The 23151-nt window shown below is 35.1% G+C and overlaps 3 protein-coding genes across 6 annotated transcripts in view; 2 read left to right on the top strand and 1 right to left on the bottom strand.

Annotated features, from left to right (window-relative positions):
- LOC113640955 overlaps positions 1 to 23151 on the top strand; it is an 80852-nt gene that overhangs the window by 38900 nt on the left and 18801 nt on the right. The gene's annotated exons all lie outside the window — the stretch shown is intronic.
- Positions 6304 to 10229, top strand: LOC113640952. Of its 4 annotated transcripts, none has more exons than XM_047815426.1 (5): positions 6304 to 6459; positions 6878 to 7204; positions 9053 to 9161; positions 9276 to 9315; positions 9481 to 10229. In XM_047815426.1, the coding sequence occupies exons 1-5, from the start codon at positions 6378 to 6380 to the stop codon at positions 9562 to 9564; spliced, it is 642 nt and encodes a 213-aa protein (XP_047671382.1). In that variant the 5' UTR covers positions 6304 to 6377; the 3' UTR covers positions 9565 to 10229. The 4 variants fall into 4 exon arrangements, with proteins under 4 accessions (XP_047671382.1, XP_047671383.1, XP_026999307.1 ...); XM_047815427.1 differs by having other exon boundaries at positions 6878 to 7192; positions 9481 to 10228; XM_027143506.2 differs by having other exon boundaries at positions 9288 to 9315; positions 9481 to 10227.
- Positions 17884 to 22496, bottom strand: LOC113640945 (protein CFAP210-like). Its single transcript, XM_027143493.2, has 9 exons — positions 22340 to 22496; positions 20914 to 21122; positions 20281 to 20454; positions 19934 to 20139; positions 19579 to 19735; positions 19169 to 19308; positions 18725 to 18917; positions 18379 to 18543; positions 17884 to 18289 (listed from the first exon to the last, which is right to left on the bottom strand). Exons 1-9 carry the CDS (start codon positions 22386 to 22388, stop codon positions 18005 to 18007), a joined length of 1578 nt encoding a protein of 525 aa, XP_026999294.1. The 5' UTR covers positions 22389 to 22496; the 3' UTR covers positions 17884 to 18004.

The raw sequence follows: 23151 nt of genomic DNA, 5'->3' as shown, positions 1-23151 counted from the left end.
TTGATTGTATACAATAGAACACACAGTCATTCTTCCTGGACCATGATGTAGATGGACCACCATGTTATTATGAGAAAAAACAAGAAATACAGAGAAGAAAACTACAGAAATGAAGCACAACAAATGCCTAGAACATGGGCTATAAACTATAAATTATTGTGTATTGTAGCAGAAAAAACTAGCAGCAATACTGGCAGCAAATGTTCCATAATGAAGAGTGTCACTGTTAGGACCACTTATTGAGTAAAGTCAACTGATTGAACATGTTCTCTCTGTTTCCAACATGGTGTTTCCAACAGTTTCATACAGAAATTAAATCAAATCAAATTTTGTCTCATACACATACTGTACAGAGTACGACATGCAGTGAAATGCTTATTACAACTGTCCTGTATTCAAACATAAAAGGAATTGAATTAATGCTAAAAAAAAATAACCAAAAGGAGGTAGTTAAATAAAAGTAAAAACTATATAGAAACATGTGTCTGTGCTCTCAGCTTGCTTTAATTTTCTTGATTTTCTCTTGATTTATAGGAAAGTTGTGGTTATTAAATGAGATATTAATCAGATATGAAATAAATAAGAAGACAGACAAACAGACTGTAACTAGGTAAAGTTATGGCCTCTGGATCACTGACATCAGTCTAGATCTACAAATGTTTGATAGTCAAGTTCAACCAGGACAGAATCTGCTGTCAAGCATATATAAAAATTTTCTGACCATGCCAGGTAGGATTCTTCTTTTTAACCTCTTTATGACTTGGCCCTCTTTTGCAGGTTTTTCACCTACATGACCTACCCAACAAAAAGTGGTACAGCTCCCACATACACAGTCACACAGGGGTGAGCCTGGTCTCATTGGAAAGAAGAGATTCTCTAGAAACTTTCTTCAGAAACTAGATTCTAGGCCTTACTAGCACAAAGTTACAGAGGCTAGAATGGAAGGTTTTCATTTCCGCCTGGGTTGTTTACCTGATATACTGATTAATCTTATTTTTCTGGAACATGTTAGGGACCAAATAACAACTGAGGGTCATAGCCACATGTCTTGGCTTTCACCAAAAAAAAAATTTCAAGTCAAAAGACCCAAAAATGGCTTCAATAAAAATATTTTTCTACGGACATGGTCGTCTGGTCCAGCGTTTTTGTGTACTTGTTTACTGTATAACTTTGAATTAAAAGACTGCATGCTCAGTTTGAAAGGCCTAAAACAAGCAGAGACTCTCTGTCTATCACTCTGGTGTGAAAACAGGCCTGTAACTTGACACCCTGAGCTGTGAGAGGGACATAAGGTCAGGGATTACGCAAGAATTCTTCTGCGCTGCTTTTTCACGCAGATCCTGGCAGAGGAGACGCGGCATGTTGCATATCGGAATCGTCTGCTTATTGGCTAAAGAGCTGTATAGGTCCCGGCCCATTTCGTTGCTATTGGAAGGAGTAATTGTCAGTCAAATGCGGGTTCCCAAAAATGATGTCATGACATCATTGGCTTCTCAGCCGTCTATCCCTGCAATACAAGCACCGATTGGCTCAAGTGAGGACTTGTTTGATCCGTTAGGCCATGGGCTATAAACTTGACGTAAATTTAGAATTTTTGAAGCCCCCAATGAGAAGTTAGAGCGGCAAAACAAGATGATGGGCGCACTACTGTTTCCAGTTTTCGGAACACAAACGGAATATTTGCGGCGCGTTTTGGATTAAAAGGCTTACAGATTCCAGTTCCTTGGACCTGTGGGGATTTTTGTGGTATATTTGTTTTGGAATATATTACCCCAGTGAAGAAAGGGAAGCGTCTAAAGGTAAGGGAAAAACTGGTCTAGCGCCACCTAGGTCAGTTTTCTCCAAAAAAAATTTCTAATAGTATGACGGCTATGAATCATTATGCTTTGTGTGTGGGCTTAAAAAAATATTGAGTATAAACTTTACTAGGTAAATAGGGTTTTTCGTGTTTTTAGAGGATTTGATGCTTTAAAGCTGAAATGAAGCTTGTTTCTGGGTCATCCCCTAGGCGATCCGTGATTCTAGAAAACTTGGAATAGGCTTTTCAAGTTGTTGTCAAACCAGATTAGTTCTTCAAGTTGTCGTCCATTCTTCTGCATGTAAACTATCTGTTGCCATTTTTCAGCATGCCATCTGTTTCCTCCTTAAGAAGTGTTGGCCGATGTTTTAAAAGCTCACTAGGAGAATCTACTATGCCTAGTCATTCCACCAGTTTGATTGAATCTTACCACTGAAAGCTGCATGTTTGTCAATAGGTAAGGTTTATTATACTTTGTCACCCATTGTAGGGAGTGGAAAAGGAAGCTCTCTTGGGAAGCTGCGGGTGACCTGGAAATCCACACTTACAGTATACATAATTCCAAACTTACAACAAAGGAAATGACAGGTCATGGTTATATATAATGTATAAAGACAGGGATCTGACTACAGTATTTACTGCAGCTTGCGGTTAATTTTAAGCAAGCCTTTGGTTTAAACATTAAAGGTGTGTCATTTTCTGGGTTCTCGCTTCACTTTATCCTTTATAATTAACTCACAATCTGCTTCTTGTACCAATGAATGTGTTTTACCTGTGTCTATTATGACTGAGTACTCCATTTTTTTAGAGGTGGAATCATTAATGTCCTAGACTGCAATGGAGCTGTTTTGGAACACACTGAGTAACTTTTGGGTAATTGCTGTGAGATCATCCACAGACTTCACTGTTCCTATCAGATGACTAACTAAATGTGGGTTGCAGTTCCCTCAAGATGTCCTATAGCAGTTCCCTTTCTACTTTTTACACAGCCCCATATACACAGCAAGCTGTGATGCATCTTTCTATCATAGCAGCAAAAAAAAGTTTTTTTTAGCAATTTGTGTGAATGTAGCTCTTTCTTTGGAATCAAACCAGGTGGGTTACAATGGCAGGTTTTGCTCCCCATGTGATTCAGTGACCCCTTAAACATGCTGTTTTGTGAATGCTCTGGAAACATGCACTTGCTTGCTTTTCTTCTTCTAACACACCACCTTTAGTTAAACTTACTGTAATTTAGGTTCTATTGCCTTTTGCATGCTATTAATAATTTAATATAAGAATTTGTTTTTCACAGATTTGTTCACGTGAGAGTACTGTGTGACGTATGGTCTACTGGAACATTCACTATGTAGGTCAAGGATAAAAACTGCATTATGTCATTGAGCAGTCTGAATTTTGTCTATTGTAGACTTTATTACACAAATATCTATGAGTAAGTCTATTAATGTAAATAAAAAACAATCATCATCTTGTAAGATTTGTCCTAACATTTTATTATTTATATATATAAATAATAAAATGTTTATATATATATATAAATATAAATATATATATATATATATATATATATATATATATATATATATATATATATATATATATAATTTATTTATTTATTTTGCTTTTTTTGTTGTAATGTAATGTTTTTAACCAGAATGTAAGTATGTACTACCCATCTGTGACATCTACACTGAGTGTGCATGCCACATTAAGACTTTTGGTTCTCCCATCTCATATTGTTCAACATGATGATTTAGAACTTGAGCTGAGATGAGCTTTTGAACTTGTGAATCTTTTTCTGGTGCTGGAGATGGTCAGAATTCTGGTAAAAATCCGTTGTGATCAACGCTCTGATATGACTTCCTGTGTGATTTTCCAGCTATGTACACACTTGCTTATAAAACACCCACCCTTTCACTTATTCCATTGTATTCAACTCAGATTATAATGTAGTCAAGCTATAATTTATTTGTTTTTACATTTTGCCTGTATTAGTTTTTCTACATTGACTATAAAATGACCAGCTTATATAACATTGCTTATGGCTACAACTTTAGACCCCAACAACTGTACTGCTTTACAGAGTGTCATCACTTCCTTATATACAAACCTGTTATGCTCATACTGAAAGGACATGCACTTAGACATAAACATATAAACTGACCGACCTTTTACTGTACAGTCAAATCTGGATTTTGTAACAGTTTAGTGTCTTCAGTAAAAGAGATTCTTGTATGTTTGTGTTATGCTGTTTGCAATAAAAAGGGAAGTTTTTATTTTCTCACTGCAGAAAAAGTCAGTCAAATGCTCATTTAATGAAATGGGGGCATGGAAGCCTTATTATTTTCACATATACATACAGCAAAGTGGAATACTTTTCATATCCCAACTAAAGAGGTTGGAGTGCAGAGGCAGCTATGATACAGCACCCTGGAGCAGGGAGGGTTAAGGGCCTTGCTCATGGGCCCAAAAGTGGCAGCTTGGCTTAAACCCCAATCCTCCGATCAACAACCAAGAGCCTTAACCACTTGAGCTACGACTGCAAAAGGGAAAATAATTCATTTAATAAGAAAAAAATGGTTATATGGCAAAATATTATCTACTTAATAAAATATCTTGTCAGTCTGACTGATATTTAAATACAAAATGTTTGCTGATATTTGCAAAGCAGAGATATAAGATAAGAACTAGCACATCGAGATTGACATTTTTGTTGCTTGTATTGGTCTTTTGATGCTACAGGAAATGTGTAGGTGAAGATAGTAGTGTTTTAGATAACCACGTGAAGGTCCTTCCAACAAGTTGAGGCCAAAATATTTCTTCTGAATTTGCAAAACAGGATGGTGATCAAGCTCAAATTTTAGTATCAGTTCTTGCATAAAAGAGAGCTAGTTTCCAGCTACTATTTAGTCCAGAATACTCCAAATTGAACTTACAAATCCAACATACAACTTGCAGTCATATGCAGAAGCTGAAAAGAGGTTTCAGTCTGCTTTCTGTTTACATAAGCCCACTCATTTTATGAAATAAACATCCTGTCTGGCACATATCTCCTTAATGTTATGCAAATACCTGTCATAAATGTGTTCATGCATAGAATGATTTTGCAAAAAGTCTTCCAAACTTTTTCACGCTTAGCTTATATTATATTATTTATTTCAGATTACAAGATGCCTTTGAAAAAGAACACATAAAAAATTAAATTAACATTAAAATGAATATATATTGTAATATATCAATATTTTTCAGTAAAGCTCTATTTTTCTCTGCCCTTTGTAAAACACCAAGACAAAGCCATTTTCATTTGCTATAAAAACGGTTTAAAGAAAACTGTTCATGAATTATTTGTTTAGAAAAAACTGTTTTAAAACCATAACTCTCAGATTGAATTTAATAAGCTTTTATTGATGGAAATGAAATGTATGTAGGTTTTGTGTTAGATAATTAGATCTCTTACACTGCAGCTATTTCTGCTGCTGGGCAAGTGTTAGGGTTAGAGTAATGGTTAGACGTGCTAGTTGAACATGCACACAAATAGAGATATTAGAAACATGCTGATGCTGCAAGGGATGGCAAGATTAACACCTGACAATAGAGCAGGCTGCAGTTATATCTTAACCTTGGGTTAATTTGTATGTGCAGTTAAAAGTTTCTGGGGGTGCCACTGTCTGATACAGTAGCTGACTAAAGTACTATATTTATGCTAATAGGCATTTAGTAAACAACAAACAAAAGCTCTGGATTTATGTAATTAGTCTTTTTTACAGAGAAATAAGTGGAAAGAGAGAGATTTTCCAACCTAAAATGAAAATTTCCATTCTGCTGTGTTTTTACATTATTGTTTATATAAACGAACAATTTAGTGTGTATAAAGAATTCTACATTTATTCAGCTTTTCAGATTCTAATCTGTCTTTTTAGTTAGAGTTTTAAATGATTCTATTCAGAATCATTTAAAACTCAAACTAAAAAGACATATTTTATGTTCATCATCCCATAGAATGTCTAATTAGCTTGTACAAAAAAATGCAGGAATTAAATATAAAACTTTTAGGTCATATGGTCTTTTAAGTATTTCAAAATTTAATAATCTCCAGTATTTATCAGCAATATATAGATACTGAATAAATATAATAAGGATGAAATAAATCATTTTATGTTTAGTGTTAGTTGCTGATGATTCAGGAAGCGTGTAGGTGTAGATGTACTTTTTGGAAGATAATCACTGAGACCTTTGGGTGTTTGACATTACAGCCAAGTAAACTCCATCAGTGTTCCCCATACAGTTTTGTAATTAGTATATGTTTAGCATTCATGCACTAAATTCAGAGTATAGTAATGGCAAATAATAGTAAACTCTTGAAAATAAAAATCATTCTTACTGTACACAACTGTGGTCAGTTGTATTATTTATCTCATGGGGAAGACGAGGGAAGCAAGTCAGTTTTTTTTATGTTCCGTTTGTTAAACCCACTTCCTCTCACACCTCTCTCTAGTAGTGATGCACATCATGCACTTCAGATCCTTTATCTCATAAGGCTGAGCTTGAAAGCGAGAACATTTTTGAAACATTTAATAACATGAAACCTTGTATGGCATTTATTCAAACCAGGAATTGGCATCTTGTACATTGTGTCACTGTGTTTCTTCTAATATGTGGAGGTAAGGATTCATATTAGTGTATTCGATTTATGTTGATTGTCTTTGTAATACATTGGTGAGTGTACTTTTTCTGCAACAGTGTGGAGGTAGTAAATTAACCAAATTAAAAGTGGATGTCATAGTATAATGGACATAATTAGATCTCATATTGGTTTAATCAGGGATGCATATTTTAAAATAACCAAGCCTTTGTGAGTCAATGGACTGTAAACTGGGGAATATTGTAACCTAATAATGAATGTCATTCAATCGGGCATGTTTGCTCAGGGTTATATTTTTACCTTAATCTCAAGCTAAAATCATGGTTTACTTTAAAATCGGTAGGTTATATAAACAATATCATGTGTTTGATTTCAAGTATTAAGATGACATTAATAATGTAACCTAATTTTGAAAAAAAATCTTTTTGTCCCCACAGATTGTACCAAGGCATTTGAGATCAATACTCAAAACCAGATGAACAGAAATGTTTCAAAGGGAGAGAATGTTATTTTACACTGTGATGGAAATCGGACTAGTAAATCTGAAGATATTGGCTGGCGTAAAGACAAGATTCTTCTTTTTAACTACAGCCCAGTAATAAACCAAACTGTGATCAGCTACACATCAGACAGGATGTATGTTGACCCACAAAATCCAAGAAAACTACAGATATCTGATGTACAGCCTTCAGATGCAGGATTATACTCATGTTTTCCATTTGACAAGGAGTGGATATTGATGGTAACAGATGGTAATTCAAAAGGTTTGAAAAATCTGTTTTTGACCAAAATACTGTTTTTCTACACATGATAAGTGACAACTAAACTTGAAGAAACTCAGTGAGAGGAAACCAGAGAACCTAGTCAAGGCAAGCTCTATATATATATATATATATATATATATATATATATATATATATATATATATATATATATATATATATATATATAATATGGAAAATTCTACATTTGCAAAATATAATGATTTTCAACCCTTCTATATAATAATAATAATAATAATAATAATAATAATAATAATAACCTTTATTTTCTAATCCACCTTTAAAAGTTAATAAACCATACATTTTCAAGAAAACAAAATGGTTTAACCATCCACTTGGTCATGCAGCCACAATTACAGTCATAACCATCTGTCCTCTTTAATTCTGGCTGATGTGGTTTCTTTAGACATATTCCTGAGTCTTTCTCCAGACAATGGATTCCTTGGACTTATTCTATGGAGAATCTTGTGCTCTTTAAGAATCAATATTGTGCCCTCTTTTGAATGGAAATAGGTGGCATGGTGGGTATAATTATTGCCTTGCGGTATTGTCTGCACATTGTTTAAAATTTTCTCATTGTTCTCATCTGGATTTTCCCAAGGTTCTCAAGATTTCTCCAATATTATTAGATCCCAAACATGATAGTAGGGAAATTGGCTACATTAAACCATGGCCATTGGTAAGATTCTGACTGGGAGGGACTAGTAACAAATCCAGTGTGTATTCCTATCTCATGTCTGGTTCTCACAGGATATATCATGTGAGACCCTGACCAGGAAAAATGGACACAAAATATGGGGAGGCTAATGTGAGTCTTTGCAAGTGCAAATAAATTAAAAGGTTTTTCAGCCTCCAACACAGCCACATGCATAGCGTATTCAATTCACTCACTTTTCTGGACATAGTAATTTAAAGCAAAAAAGCTTGTTAAGTAAAAGTCAGTTATACAGTATCCATATTTTGAAAAATATGGGTAAAGTGTATAGCACTATGTCCAGGTTCTACCATGGAAAATGTGTTTTTGTTTTTTTTTCTCTTTGGCTTCCACATTTTTCACATATAATTATCTATGATGTGGATCATATTATGTTATAGATTAAGTAAGTGGATTAAGTCAATATTTTGATTAATTTATACACAATGAACCACAAGTTAAAGTGAATAGATGTTTTTATAAATCTTAAATGTTTTTAATAGCATTACCAAAGTGTTGATCAAAAGGCTGAATCCTTTGTGTCTAGGAGACAAGGAAGTAAAACTAGCCATGCCCTGTACAGAGTTAACTACAGTATTAAAGTGTTTCAGTTGTAAATACTGCTAAAGGTGTTTAAATTGTCTGACTATTGTACATAATTTAAAGAGAATTCAGTTATTGATAAATTGATTTAACTCATTCTTATGTGTTTTTAAAGATTTATTAAATTATTTTAAAATATTTTGGAAATATAAACATTATTTTCTCAAAGGAAAAAAGACCATCAAAGTGTCACAACTATGGCAGAATCAGCCATATTTTCAGTAAACATACCAGATAATTTCCTTATATAGCCTCACAAAATGTGAGATTAATGATACATTTTATAGGAAAATGGTTGTCATGTCATATTCAAATTGTCACATACACATTACATGCAGTGAAATACTTTTACGTTTTCTCTTAACCACTGAACCATCACGTCCTCACACATATCGACTTGTTTAGTTTTGTAATATATTTTTATTGGAGAACATGATTAATTTAAATTTTAAAGCATTTTGCACAATATTGCATAATTCTGTGCCTAATATAAATGACATATATTAACTGCTTTCTTTTATCTGAATTTGTAGGTAACTCAACACAACCATTAAAGCTAAACACCGAAGTCTTCACACTCACCTCAGTTACAGGAGCTGTTGCAATTGGTCTCATCATCTTCTGTACTGTGTGTATTCACAGGTACTGTAAATGATCATGTCTTCATTAATTTTGTTAAAACAATAATAAATCTTGATTTAAGATCTTAAAGTTATAATTTCAAGTGCCTACATTTTATGCTGCATTAAACTGCAGTTTTTCATACAGGAAATGGAAAAAGAAAGTGAACATCACTGTAAGTTCTGATTTATACATTTACAAATACCGTATATAGTTACACACACGCATATATAATATATATATATATATGCGTGTGTGTGTGTGTGTTATACCAACAATGTAATTTTATGTAAACATTATGTAAGATTTATTTATGTAATGTTCTTTTGTTTGTCAAAAGCCACATGGAGGAGGAATGAACAACAATCAGAGCACCAACTATATTGAGAGACTTAACTCAGTTTATGGACAATATCATATCTGAAGATTGAGAATAATCTGAAGAATATTGCAGGTACACTTTACCTGTATATGCATAATCCATTGCATTGCTTTGCTGACATTTGATTGAACAACAATGACAAAACAAAACATAGTTATATACATAAAATACACACAGAAAGATCATTAATGTGGCACTGATGTTGGGTGAGGGGGCAGTACTGTAGGTGTTTCAGTTCATCCCAAAGGTGTTCAGTGCGATTGAAGTCAGGGCTAAGTGCAGGACATGTGAGATCTTCCATATCAGCCTTGGCAAAATGTGTTCATGTGTACTGTCAAGCTGGAACATTGACTGGGTCTCTTAGTAGCAGTGAAGGTAAATTGTAATTTTACAGCATACAAAAACATTCTCTACAATTGTCTGGGGAAGAAGCACATATCATATGTGATGGACAGCTCTCCACATACTTTTGTATATACACATCTTTAATAAATGTTTAAATTATTTGTAAAGTTATTCATTTGAATAAATGCTAATTGTTGATGATCGCTGAACAATTAACAAATGCTTGTTTAAAATGAAACATTAAATGTTTTTATAAAATAATATTTTATGAATATGATAAAATACTGAAAATTAAAAAAATATTTCTTTGTAGTCTTTGTCAACTAATCCTTCAAGAAATTTCTTAACTATACTTGATAAAAAACCGGTCACTCACTGCAATGTTTATTCTACATATTTATACAGTTTTAGAAACAACATTAAAAACAACACTTTTTTTAATCTTCTGCTTCTACTTTTCCTCTCTTTCTTTCAATTATTATGATTTATTATTATTACATTTATTATTTTGATTATGATGATTATTGTTGTTGTTGTTGTTGTAATTATTATTAATAATATTGTAATTATATTTTCACAGATACTAAATGTCAGCATATGATAAGAAGTCTAACTGATAATCAGATAAACAATATAGTATCCTGTACTTTAAATTAACTGTTTACATAAATTATCATCTGAGTGTGCGATAGAAATAAGAATTCCAGAATTGCTTACATAAGGAGATTTATAACCCTCTGGTGTTCGCATTTTGTGATGTTATATGACATGGCAAATTATCTCTTGAAATGTGACATAAATTCATTGCTGCAAAGACATCAAATCTAGCATGAGACTTTAGCATGACATGCCAAGAAAGTCTAACAAGATGTATACACTGAATAGTCTTCAAAATACTCAGTAGTCAAATCGTACATGGTATTTAAGATATAATCCCATAATGAATTCAAAACATCAACAGAAAACAAGGAGGTTTCTATAAAAAAAGGGGGTTAACAGAACTATTAACGTGTATGCATCATACAGTAATAGCATTTACTATTCTGATTATAATTCAAGGATGTGGAAAGCATTTTTTTTTTTGTTTTATAAAAATTAACTGGATAAGAGCCCCTGTGAACAGTATTAGCCAGTTGGGATGATGCATGTTTCTCATGTTTACCTCTATAAGCACAAAAATATCAAGCTAGTGAAATAGTTTGCTGAAGTCACACACACACACACACACACACACACACACACACACACACACACACACACACACACACACACACACACACACACACACACACACACACACACACATAGTAGTTTAATTTAATGGTGTGAATCTTGGATAGTATTTAAAATTCTGAAAATTGTGAGCAGTACTGCAAGTTGACATGAGTCAAATGGAACAAGGGTGCCGGATTCATCACACAAGCCTTGTTTTTGACACCTCTGCTATATCCATTAGCATTAGACCGGACACGAGACGACATAAGAAGACAAAAGACAAGGATTCCGCGCTGCCATAGGCAATGTGGCACACGACAAAATAGACCACATAAGGAACAGGTGTGTAGAGGTTGGGAGGAAGGGACAAGGGCGGGGCATACAAAACATAAACAAAAGCACATGGCCAAAGTCCGGGCTGAGTCCTGACAGTACCCGACGCGTCAGTCCTTTTTAAAGACAATCCCAACATGGTCCATGTGGGAGGGGGTGAGGCACACGGTGAGGCAGGTGGGGGGAGAAGGGCACACATCGAGGCAGGTGGAGGGAGCAAGGCACACATCCAGGCAGGTGGAGGGAGCAAGGCACACGGTGGCGCAGGCAGAGAGGGCCGAGCGACGTCCACAGCCATGCAGACCAATTTGTTGCATTGTGAGCCATGTGGTCTGAGCACTGACAGGCTGTCTCCCCACCCCTTCAACCTCTGCAGCAATGCTGGCAGCTTTCATACGTCTATTTCATAAACATGAGAGAGTGAGAGAATAACACCAAATGTAACACACCTAAGACCAGGGAGAGAAAATGTGTGTGTTTGTGTGAAATACTTTGTTAGATGTATAGTAAGTAATTTAATATAGTGGAATTAAGGGTGCCTTTTGGTGTATGATTATGAAGAATGTATAGTAGATTTATGATGTTCTTGTAGAGTAATATAATTGCTCGTATTATTTATTAAAATAAATAAATTCCTGAAGCACAATATACTCTGTACTATGCTGAAAATAATAGGCTTAGTTCAAATAAATACCTTTTGCATTTATCTATTTATTTTTGCATTTAAATGTTTTATTTTTGGTGGTGTGGCTAAATCATTCCTAAGGGATTTTATGACTAGGCTTCAGATCAATTCATATCAATGCTTCAGATCAAATAAGAATTTTCAAAGCCAACCTTTGTTCCTAAGCCAATTTTAGTAGTTTCAGCAATTTCCTTAGTTGTGTGATTAAATTTATGCTTGATGAGCTACCTCTTGTTAATTCCTCTGTCATATGTCAGATTCATAGTTCTTTTGAGTACAGTTACATTAAGTACAGTCTGTTTTTGAATATATGGCTTGTGATATGAAATCATAGCCAGTCAAAAAACTGGATATTTCACATTGTTGTTTAAGGCATTCAGGGATGGATTGAAGTTTAGACACACAGAATTAGTTTGCTCAAGCTTCATGGTCAACAAAAAATTCAAAACAAAAAATTCAATTCAAATTTATTTGTATAGCACTTTTAACAATGGACATTGTCTTAAAGCAGCTTAATACAAACATAATACAAAAATTTATTAGACAAAGATTAATAGAATACAAAAAATTCAAGATTAATATTAGACTTATATTTAAATGTGTTTATATTTATTCCCAAATTCTCATAGATGGAAGATGAAGAAACCTTGAGAGGAACCTGACTGAAAAGGGAACCTTATCCTTATCACTGAGGGCTAAACCCCCCTAAAGATGAAATCCTAGAACCGCCCCGGTGTTAACCCAAAAAACACGAAGTGCTTAATTTAATTAACATTAATTTTGTCATTTGTAAAACATCACAATAAATTTGAGTTGTTTTCAAGGACAGAGCTGGAATCTCCCTGCAGTTTGGGATGTGGCCTTGGTGATACACTTGGTATACATTACATTTCCAAAAGTATTGGGTCACCTGACCTTTCCTGCTATATGTGGTTGTTTTCTGATCTCATCCCTACTGAACACCTTTGGGATGAATGTGAACACTGACTCCACCCTACCTCACCTACATCAGTGCCTGCCTTTCGTAACACTCTTGTGGCTGATGAACACAAATATCCATCAGCACACTTCAAAATTATATATTCATATACATACACACACACACACACACACACACACACACACACACACACACACACACACATATATATATATATATATATATATATATATATATATATATATATATATAACATGACGTCCAGTTACCAGCATGACACTAAACGGGTAGTAGTAACGGCTTTAACATTTACTTAAGTACATGTCAGAGCCCATACTTCTTTACTTTAACATGTTAGAATACTGGTTAGATACATTGGAGCTAAACCATTTAGAGCCTTGAACATACTGTAAGTAGCAGCAGTTTGTAAATAATTATAAACTTAACAGGTATAGGAGGTTTCTTAACTTGGAAATATTTCTAAGGTGGAAAGAGGCTGTTTTTGTACTGTAATATACGATTGATATACATTGTAACATATGATTTTGAAAGACAAGTTGCTGTCTAATATTATACCCAGGTCTTTGTAGGTCTGTCAAGATAGTAGTAACAATACATCCCTCCCAATGGAAGTTGAATTGAGAGAGCTTTGATATGTAATTGTAGCCGATAAGTACATGCCAATCTCAGCTCATTGAACGTGTTTGAATGCAAACCAGCATTGGCTCGGGTGATTCTTTCTTTGTGTGGAACCGGCCGCTTAGACATGGGGGTTTTTTTACCAAAGGGACAGAGTCACATACCACCGAATGCACTTATTCAGCCATTTGTTGTTCATCATTATCCATAGCAAGCTCAGGTTCAACAGATGAGGCTTCCTCAGCTGATCTGGAAGCTACACCATCCACATTCCTTGGCCTTTCAGGAAAAGGCAATGTGACCTTTTGTAACACCACACACCCTGGACCAAAAGTTCCAACTTCTAAATGCTGAGACAGTGACTCAGATGGAGATGGAAATGAGAACTTACTGTACTCTCTGTTACTACTGAAACAACCACAGGATTTTCACAAAGACATAAGTCAATTTTGTGGACTCTCTTACTAGGAGCACCCTCCAGTAGCTCTTGTATTACGTTCCTGCCAGTGGGCCTGTTACGCAAATACATTGTTTGACCAAGATCAACGGCAGAGCAGTAAACCTTTCAAGATGTTTCAGTAAGTCTTTCTGCATTCTTGTGCTCCACAAACCTTTGGATGTGGTATCAAAAAAAAAAAAATTTGGCTGTGGTATCAGCTCTCTGAAAATGCCTGTGCATTTTCCTGATCATCTGAAACAGGTTCAAGCTCAATTTATTGCACACCACCACTTTGAAGGGTCTCAAAGCTAAGAATGGCTTAATGGGAGGATGGATTTTCGGACGTGGGAACTTGGTTAGATGCCGGTGACACCGGTGACACTTTTTAATCCACCTCTCGGCACCTTCATACATGCCAACCCAAAAACATCTAAGCCTCAACACGGTGAGAGTATGTTCAAGCCCTGGTGTCTCATCTTATCATAAATAGGCTAGCAGGAGTAGTTGCTGGCACTCACCAAGTCACTGGGAACATGGGAAATGTTTATTAGGTAAACAAAATCACATAAAATGTGTCATTTTGATTTAACGCATGAAAAGAATTATACCAAATACTTATACAACACACCAAGACGAGGATCATCCGTGACCAGATACAACAACCCATCTACCTCCCAAATGTATTTCCACTGCTTTAACAAGGACAATACAGGCTTAGATAGGCTGTGTCTCTCCTGACTCCCAGGCTTTCTGTTATGATCCCAAAACACTCTGAAAGAACTGAGGACTGAATCTTTGAGCTGGAAATCTCTCAGCTGAACTTTTGTAAAGCCTGGAAGAGTGAATGTTGCTCCTTGAGTACTGACAACTCTGGCTACACACTCCAAAGACCAGATGGTTGGTGCTTAACCGCAAAATTAAAAATGGCTAGCTGGGCCATCCATCATTATTCGATAGCACCCAATCTTTCAAATGACATAATGGATAGATCTTCTCTGCATTATATAGCCGTCGACTAACATATGCGATCACCCTCTTACAGTCACCCTGTTGCTGGTAAAGGTCTGCACCCAGCCCCACACTATTAGCATCTGTCTCCAGTATAAATGGAAGAGATAAATCTGCGTACCCTAATAGTGGAGCATATGTAAGCTTCTCCTTCAACAACCTAAAGGCTACCTGACACTCTGCTGTCCACATAGAACAAAACTCAGGCCTTCTCACAACACCCTGCTGTCTCAGGCACAAGTTCACCAAGTCATGAAGAGTACCAGCGATCTTGGAAATTCTGTAATATCTTCAGAAACCTCGGAATGATCTTAAATCATTTACTGTACCAGGAGTTGTGTGACAGGCTCATGCTTATACTGTAGATATATTAGACTCATTTAGACCAATGTAATTATTTTGTTTAACCAAGTTTCAGTAATGCATAGTGCAATAAGGCTATTTTCCGAGATAATTTCATTTACAATAAGTGCTTAGGATGCAAGCGATCTATTGTTCAGAAGCCCAAATTTTAGGAACTGTTTTTTTCTTGTTTATTTGGCATTTTTCTGGTTTAATTATGGTAAGACTATTTAGAGAACTTTTCATGAATTTACTCTTGGATCTCACTACTGAATCGTATTAACGCTTTAGCACTTGGTTTAAATGGGAAAAAAGGTAAAACCTTGACTTAACCTAATGCTACAGTATCTGTATTATTTAAATTAATTTCTATATATAAGATACAATTATTATTTATCTGTTGCCATTATTTGCTTAATGTCAGGTTATTTATGTATCTTTATTATGTTTTTGTCATGGATCAATTTTTTTCATTTTGTTCATCTACACCAGCACTTACAATGACTCATGATATCCCAAAGCATTTAATGGTGGTGATCTTATCACAAATATATGGTGACTGATATTTAAATAAAAGTTGATTGTAAATCATGAATTGAAGAGTCCACGATTTGTTAATTGAGAGAGTTACACTACTCACTGCATAACAGGATTAAATAACTTGTTGCCAGCTGGAACACAATCACTTAATTATCAAATGGATGTCGCTTACATGTTTGCTTAGTTAAATCCAAGTACTGACGTTTTGGCCAGGCTTTGGGTATACATGTTTATTACATGTAAAAAATTTTGAAAAGCAAAGGTTTACAAAAACAACCAATGGCGATTTTATTAAATTACATACGGTACTTTATACACGCATGTAATTTTCCCCACCAGTTATATTTGTTTACATCAAATCCATCAGTTATATCACTCTTTCAGAAGTAGACTGTAGACTGAAGTTTGTTATTTGAAGAAAAAAAAAAAAACAGACCTTTTTTTGTGGAGTGGATATGCCAGTTTAATTAAATCATCATACAAAAATTCACTTAATCGTATATTTTAAATTAATTTATTGAGTGAATGAAATAATGATTTTTTTTAAAATAAATTTTGGAGCAAAGGTCGCTGAACGAATCAGTAAATAGAATCAAAAGATTCGAGTCATAAACTACAGTACTGGAAATGACCACATCTTCGCTCAGTACGTGTAATAAGTGACATGCTCCCTCCAAAAAGTCAATTTAACAAGACAAAACATGGAAAATGTTTATTAGCTAAACAAAAACACGTAAAATTTGTCATTTTGATTTAACAAATTACACCAAATACTTGTACAACATGGCAGACTGGGCAATAGATTATTTGTTATACATTGATCATATCTTCTGGATAAAACTATATATACAAATCCATTTAATGTCCATTTTTAATTGTACACATGTAAAGAAACATCCCAGTATTTGGTTTTGGCCTATGTCTCATCTGTAACCTTTTATCGCCTTACATTCAAGATACTCACACGCCCTCTAGTGTCAGGAACAAACAATGCAAGTCAATAAATGGCTCCAAGAACATAAATAGATGTATACAAAATATTTGCAAATGATACAATGCAATAACAAATTTCATGCTTTTGAAGTTGTGGCATATTAATTTATTTAGAAAGTTGGATATAAAGTTTTAGCCAATGAAGAAAAACTCCACACAGCATTAATGACTATGTATTTGCAATTGATTTTCTAATAGTCATATCTAAGGGCATTGTGTTTTGTGGTGAATGTAATTTCTTTAACATTAGCTTTAAATGGACTATTATGCCTGCCAATAAAACAGAGGAATTGGCTTTAGAGAAAATCAGGTAATGATCCTGACTTTATGTGGATGTAGCTTTCCTTGACAGGAAATAGAAATTGATCAATTTGTCTCCCACAAACACAGTGTGATTTAAAAGCTTGGACCTCTCCTTTGCTGGGGTTTAGCTTCACTTTATTATTTGGATAATGAAACATACAGCCGTTCAACACTGGACATCTGAACATGCATTATCTGATTGGATACAGAAATACAAAATATTTTATAGGATATCACATTCAGAGCTGATTTAAAATGTGTAGTGAATAGTTAATACCAAACTTTACACAGAGTATTTAACACTCTTGTTCAGTTGCATGTGCAGAGACAGAAAAGATTTGCAACTTATTCCTAGTTTTAGTATTGCTTTTATGGTAACAACCCTTTAAGACAAGGCTCTGTTCAACATTAAGTAGGAGCAGTCACATTGCCATCCGGGTGAAAGGGACCTTCAGACTTGGGAATGTTTTTATTGTGAGATTCACCTTACAGTACAGAATGAAATATACAGACAATTATAAACTGCTCCAGTAAATAAATTAATTTTTACAAGTATTAAATGAATAGTCAGACACTGAATTCTTTCAAAGAGAAGTTATTTTTATTTATTCAAATCAGCAATACAGCTTACGATAACCAAGTCCTAGACACCGTTTAGACTTCTGAATGTAGTCACATGTACATGTAGCATCCTTAATTCCTAAGGTCTACCGTGTGCATAACTGGGCAGCTGAACCCCTGTATAATCTTGAACTAGATAACTTGGTCTAACACCGCCAAACAAAGGCCCACGTCCACCACCAAAGCCTGCTCTTGAGGCCTTTTGCAGAAGAGAGGTGTTTCTCTGTGCCTCTTTAGATCTCTGAATCACATCCATGGCATAAACCTGAAACTGGTTCTCTTCCTCTGCAATAAGCTCTGCATGCCTCGCCTTAGATTCCTGCTGTTGTTTTTTCTTGAGCTTATTCTGTGCCTGCTTCTCAGTCTAGTTGCAGACAAAAGTGAGCAGAAATGTAGTTATGTTAACTAAAGTCTTCAAATAAAACAAAAGTAAACAACATAGAGCTGACTCACCATATGACAGACATAACTGTCTTGTAGCATTTTGGCTGTCTCTCTCTTTTTCTGGGCCTTGGTTTTCTGCTCTTGATGGAAAAGGAGATCTGATGCTTTGTTTGCTTCAAGCATCTCAGCAGCCTTCTGTTTCTCCTCTTGCTTCTTGCACTGCAGCTGTTTTTCCTAAAAAGTATAATTGGAGACAAAAATATACTGACATGCCCCAAAAACATGTAACCATGTAACAGAAACCATTTCGAATGTAAACCATCGAAACATTAAAAGTAGAATACTGTCCTATTTTGATTCGTTACAGTTAGATTCTTAGTTAGTTATATAACATATTCCCAAAACTGGAGTTTACCATAGCTTCTCTGTGTTCAGCAATACTCCTCAACATGGCTGCCTGCTGTTCCTCTTTCTCATGCTGGCGTTTATCCTGCTTGGCCACAGCTTCTGCAGCTGCCCTGGAGGTCAGCTCTTCTTCATTAATGCCTGGCTGTTCAAGATATGCTGCCAGTTTGTCAGCAACAATTTCCCTGTTTCTCTGAGTCTCTCTGCACAATAAACGATCATCACATAAATATGTAACAGCACACTACATGGCCAAATCTATGTGCACACCTGACCATCACACCCATATGTGGACCTTCTCCAAAGTTGGACACACAGTTTTCTAGGATTTTATGTACATTATACTACAATATTAGTGGCAGACAAGGTGTATGTACCAAATTAAGGTTAAAAAGCGGTACTATAAACTTAAGTGTCAAACACAAATTTTCAAAAACATCCAGATTTTGAGTACCTGAACATCTCTGCCTTTTTTTCTTTCCAGAGTTTCACCAGTTTGTTTTTAGCCTTAACAACAAGCTTCCGTTTCTCTTCTTCCAGCTCTTGTTTCTCAGACTCAGACTCTAGGAGGATTTTCTTCTCTGCAAATTTTTCCTGATTAAGGATAAATAAAAACATACAGCAAATTAGTCCCATTTTAATGCAATTTAGAGGTGGTTATAACAACAAAAATGTATTCCAATATTGAATGACATAACAGGTGAACATGTAAATGGTGAGCACAAAGGGCAGGGGAGGGAACTGAAACCCAACCCTGTAAATTATTATTATTGGATATTCATATATCAAATTTTTTTCCTAAAAACTGAGAAACATCTGGCTGGGCATTTTCTGCTTGCTGCCCCCACTTTGAGAAGTGATTACTTGATAAGCCTTCATGATGTTTCCCTTCTCCTCTTTCTTCTTCTGCTTGCGTTTGTTTTGCTCCTTATTATAGAGCTCTTGAAAATGCTTGAGTTCCTCTGCCTCTTTCTTCTTTTCCATTAGCTCCTCCTCTCTTCCCTGCTCATGCTCCTTAATCCTAATGAACAAGGACACTGTTATAGCACACATGCTACTCACTGAGCAAAAACAGGGTGATGTACTAATTTTCATTGTTTGTCACAAAATGCAGACTAATTGGAATCATAGCAAAGTATTCTGGACAGGCAACCTGTTTGTTACATTAGAAACTAATGTCTATTATTCTGCACATATGTTGGTTTAGCTGATACGTTACTGTTGTGTCCAAGTCTCAGCGACTGCCACAAAATTCTGCTTCCTTTCCACAGCTTTCTGATGCTCCTGCTGTAAAGCCAGCTCCGCATTGTGTGCGTTTATAGCCAAGAGCTTTTTCTCTAATTCTTTAGCCTCAATTTCCTTTCTTTTTTTCAGCTCAATCTGGGCCTCTCTCTCCTTCAGAACTTCAGTCATAAGCAGAGTAGACTGTGGGAGAAATTAATTTAACAATAACAAAATTAACACAATATTCATGTGAAGGAAATTGCAAAGAACATGATGTTATACATATAGTACATCTGATGAAAAAAATGACAGAAAATTCACCTAAAATATTATTATACTAACATGAAATCCTTTGACTCTGTCGGTCTGGAAGAACTGCAGTTTTTTTGCTCTCTCTATTGCTTCCTTTCGTTTCTGCTCTTGAAACTTTGCTTCATCTATGTCAATCTGTTTCTTTTCCTTCTCTTCAGTTTCCTTTTTAATTTTCCTCAATTCCAACTTCTTTTGCCATTGTCCCTGTAAATACATGAACAATAAATGTATATATTCATAGATAACATTTATTTAGTTTGTGGCACTGTAGGTACATGGATATACACATATGTCACCAATTATTACTGCACACACTCTGAAAGTACACTCAATGGAAATTGTATCAGGAAATCCTACTTTACAGCTATACATTTACTGTTATAACTATTGTAGCCCATCTGCTGCTATATACAGTTTGTCAGCCCTGTGGTCAGAAACTGTTTAAATACTAGAGGTCCATTTACATAAATTGTGCACAAAAATCTTTTATATATTTTATGCACACCAGATGAACCAACAAGGGCATTGTTTCTGATATCTGGCCTATTAGTGCAGACTTTGTACATAAGCCCAAGCACCACTGCTGTGTCTGAGACACTCCTACCTCCATCCAAATTCACTAAAATGTAAATATCATAGCTATGCTGATGATGTTTGACCTACAGCTATGGTGTTAGGCCAGTTTTTGACAGCTTCTTTGGAGCGCAGGTGCAGGGCTTCGCGTTGTCTCGCAGCTGCCATGATACGCTCCTGCTGTTCGTTCATGCCCTGCACGCTATCATGGATTCTCTCCCATTCTGATGCGGGCAACACGGTCACTTTGTGGAGGTCTACAGGTGAACTGGGTTTATTGTTCATCTCTGGTAGGATAACTGTTGGAGAAGAAGTCAAAGTCAAAATCAAAGTTTATTTATAAAGCACTTTTTTTAAAATAAAAACAATGTGTTTTTCAAAGTGCTGTACATACAAAAAGGAATCATGTTCATTAATACAAACAGTCAGCACCATAAAAGAAAACACTTAAGAAACAATAAAACAATAAAAGAAAGCAGCTCTCACGTGGCATCGAACGCTGTAAAAATAAGTTTTTAGGCCAGATTTAAAGACCTCAATTGTTTGAGCCTGTCTGATGTAGAGAGGCAAACTGTTCCAGAGCTTTGGGCCGCTCCTGCAAAGGCTCGGTCCTCCCTGCTTTTCAGTTTTACTCTTGGAACAGCTAAAAGCAAATGGACAGCAGACAGTGCTCTTGACGGAGCGTACATATTAATCAAATCTGATAAATAAGTTGGCTCTGACCCATTAAGAGATTTAAAAACAAGCACCAAAATTTTAAAATGAATCCTATAATGGACAGGTAGCCTGTGAAGAGACACAAGAATGGGAGTGATATGTTCCCGCTTTCGTGGGCCCGTCAATACCTGCCGCATTCTGGACCTTTTGCAGTCTGGAGAGAGAGGCCTGATTAATACCTAAATAAAGGCTGTTAATCAAGGTGACTTGAAATGAAAATATGCTCAACTCTTTGATAGTCTTTAGAGAAGATGTAAGACAAGATTATAGAGGGTTTTGTGAATTTTTTTTTAAATTGAAAAACAAACAAACAAACAAAGAAGATTAAGGTAATGTGTTAAAACTGAACTTATTTTTTAGGGCATATGTAAATGACACTTTTAAACCCCCTGAAAGCAGGACATACCGTTCCCTGCCCTATGATGTACTGTACAAAGCAGAATGTATGGTATGGTATGATGGACAATATACTCTATAATACTGTACTGTATGTATTATACTGTATGTTAGTATGTTAACAGAAAACATTAAGTATACTTTTATGGTTTGTAAAAAGAAATAGTTTGTACTGTTGATTGAACAAATAACTTGTATGGCAATGCATCTTGTTAATTACCAGTATTGCATTAATTAGGAAAACCTATAATGCAGTTAGTAACAATAATAGTAACATAATATCTATGGAGAAATAGTCTGAATAAATACAAAATAAATTGCTGGGTTATTGCTACAGAATATAGGAGAGAGGAAAAAATACAAGAAAACAAACAAAATGACCACGCCTTATCTAATCATTCACCTTTTCTAATTGACTCAGGAGCTGCTGCCATTGTTCTTTCCTCTCTCATAGTGCTTTATAGCGATGTGAATCCCGACACTGGAGCTTTTATACACTGTGCACTGTATGATGGTTTGATTTGTTTTGACACGCGATCGAACAACGTCATCTGTGACGTGTAAAGATTCGTATTCTAGTATAACATTCGAGAACTGCGTAACAGTTCTACAGTAGCGTGAATCGTTTGGGCAGGTTTCGAATGTGAGTCGATTCGCTGCTGAAATGAGAAATAGATGTTGCGTACAGAGGGAACATCACAGTCCTTAAGTGACATTAACTCACTTTTGTTGATGTTTAAGAGACCCGAATCTGTGTCATGTCATCAGTCAAATGCCAAGTAATAATTTGTTTATCATGATATCATGTAAATTATTACTGGAAATATGCAAAGATAAAATTAAGTCAAGCAATAATTATTAAGGAAATATCAAAAATAAATAAATAGATAAATAGATGTATATATATATATTATGTAAAATGCGATGTTTTATCATAACTCCTTTTTGTGATTCATTAATAATATAGTTAAATAAAGTCTATCGTTCCTTTTGCTAAAATTAAAGCTAAAATTTTTATAATCATTATTTAAAAGTGGAACTGGTCTCCAGTTTTCTAAATGTTTTTATCTTTGCGTATCAAGGTAATGTATTATGCTTCATGGAAATGCTTCAAATTCAGAACTTTCCTTGAGCACTTTTAGTAAAAAAACAAGTGATGAGATGTGTCACAATATCATTCAGACCAACTCATCTTTTGCAGGGTTGATTTTACTA

Source organism: Tachysurus fulvidraco, chromosome 6 (assembly GCF_022655615.1).
Source record: "Tachysurus fulvidraco isolate hzauxx_2018 chromosome 6, HZAU_PFXX_2.0, whole genome shotgun sequence".
Classification (NCBI taxonomy): domain Eukaryota; kingdom Metazoa; phylum Chordata; class Actinopteri; order Siluriformes; family Bagridae; genus Tachysurus; species Tachysurus fulvidraco.
The sequence above is the reverse complement of the archived record's forward strand: the minus strand, read 5'-3'. Positions and strand labels throughout refer to the sequence as shown.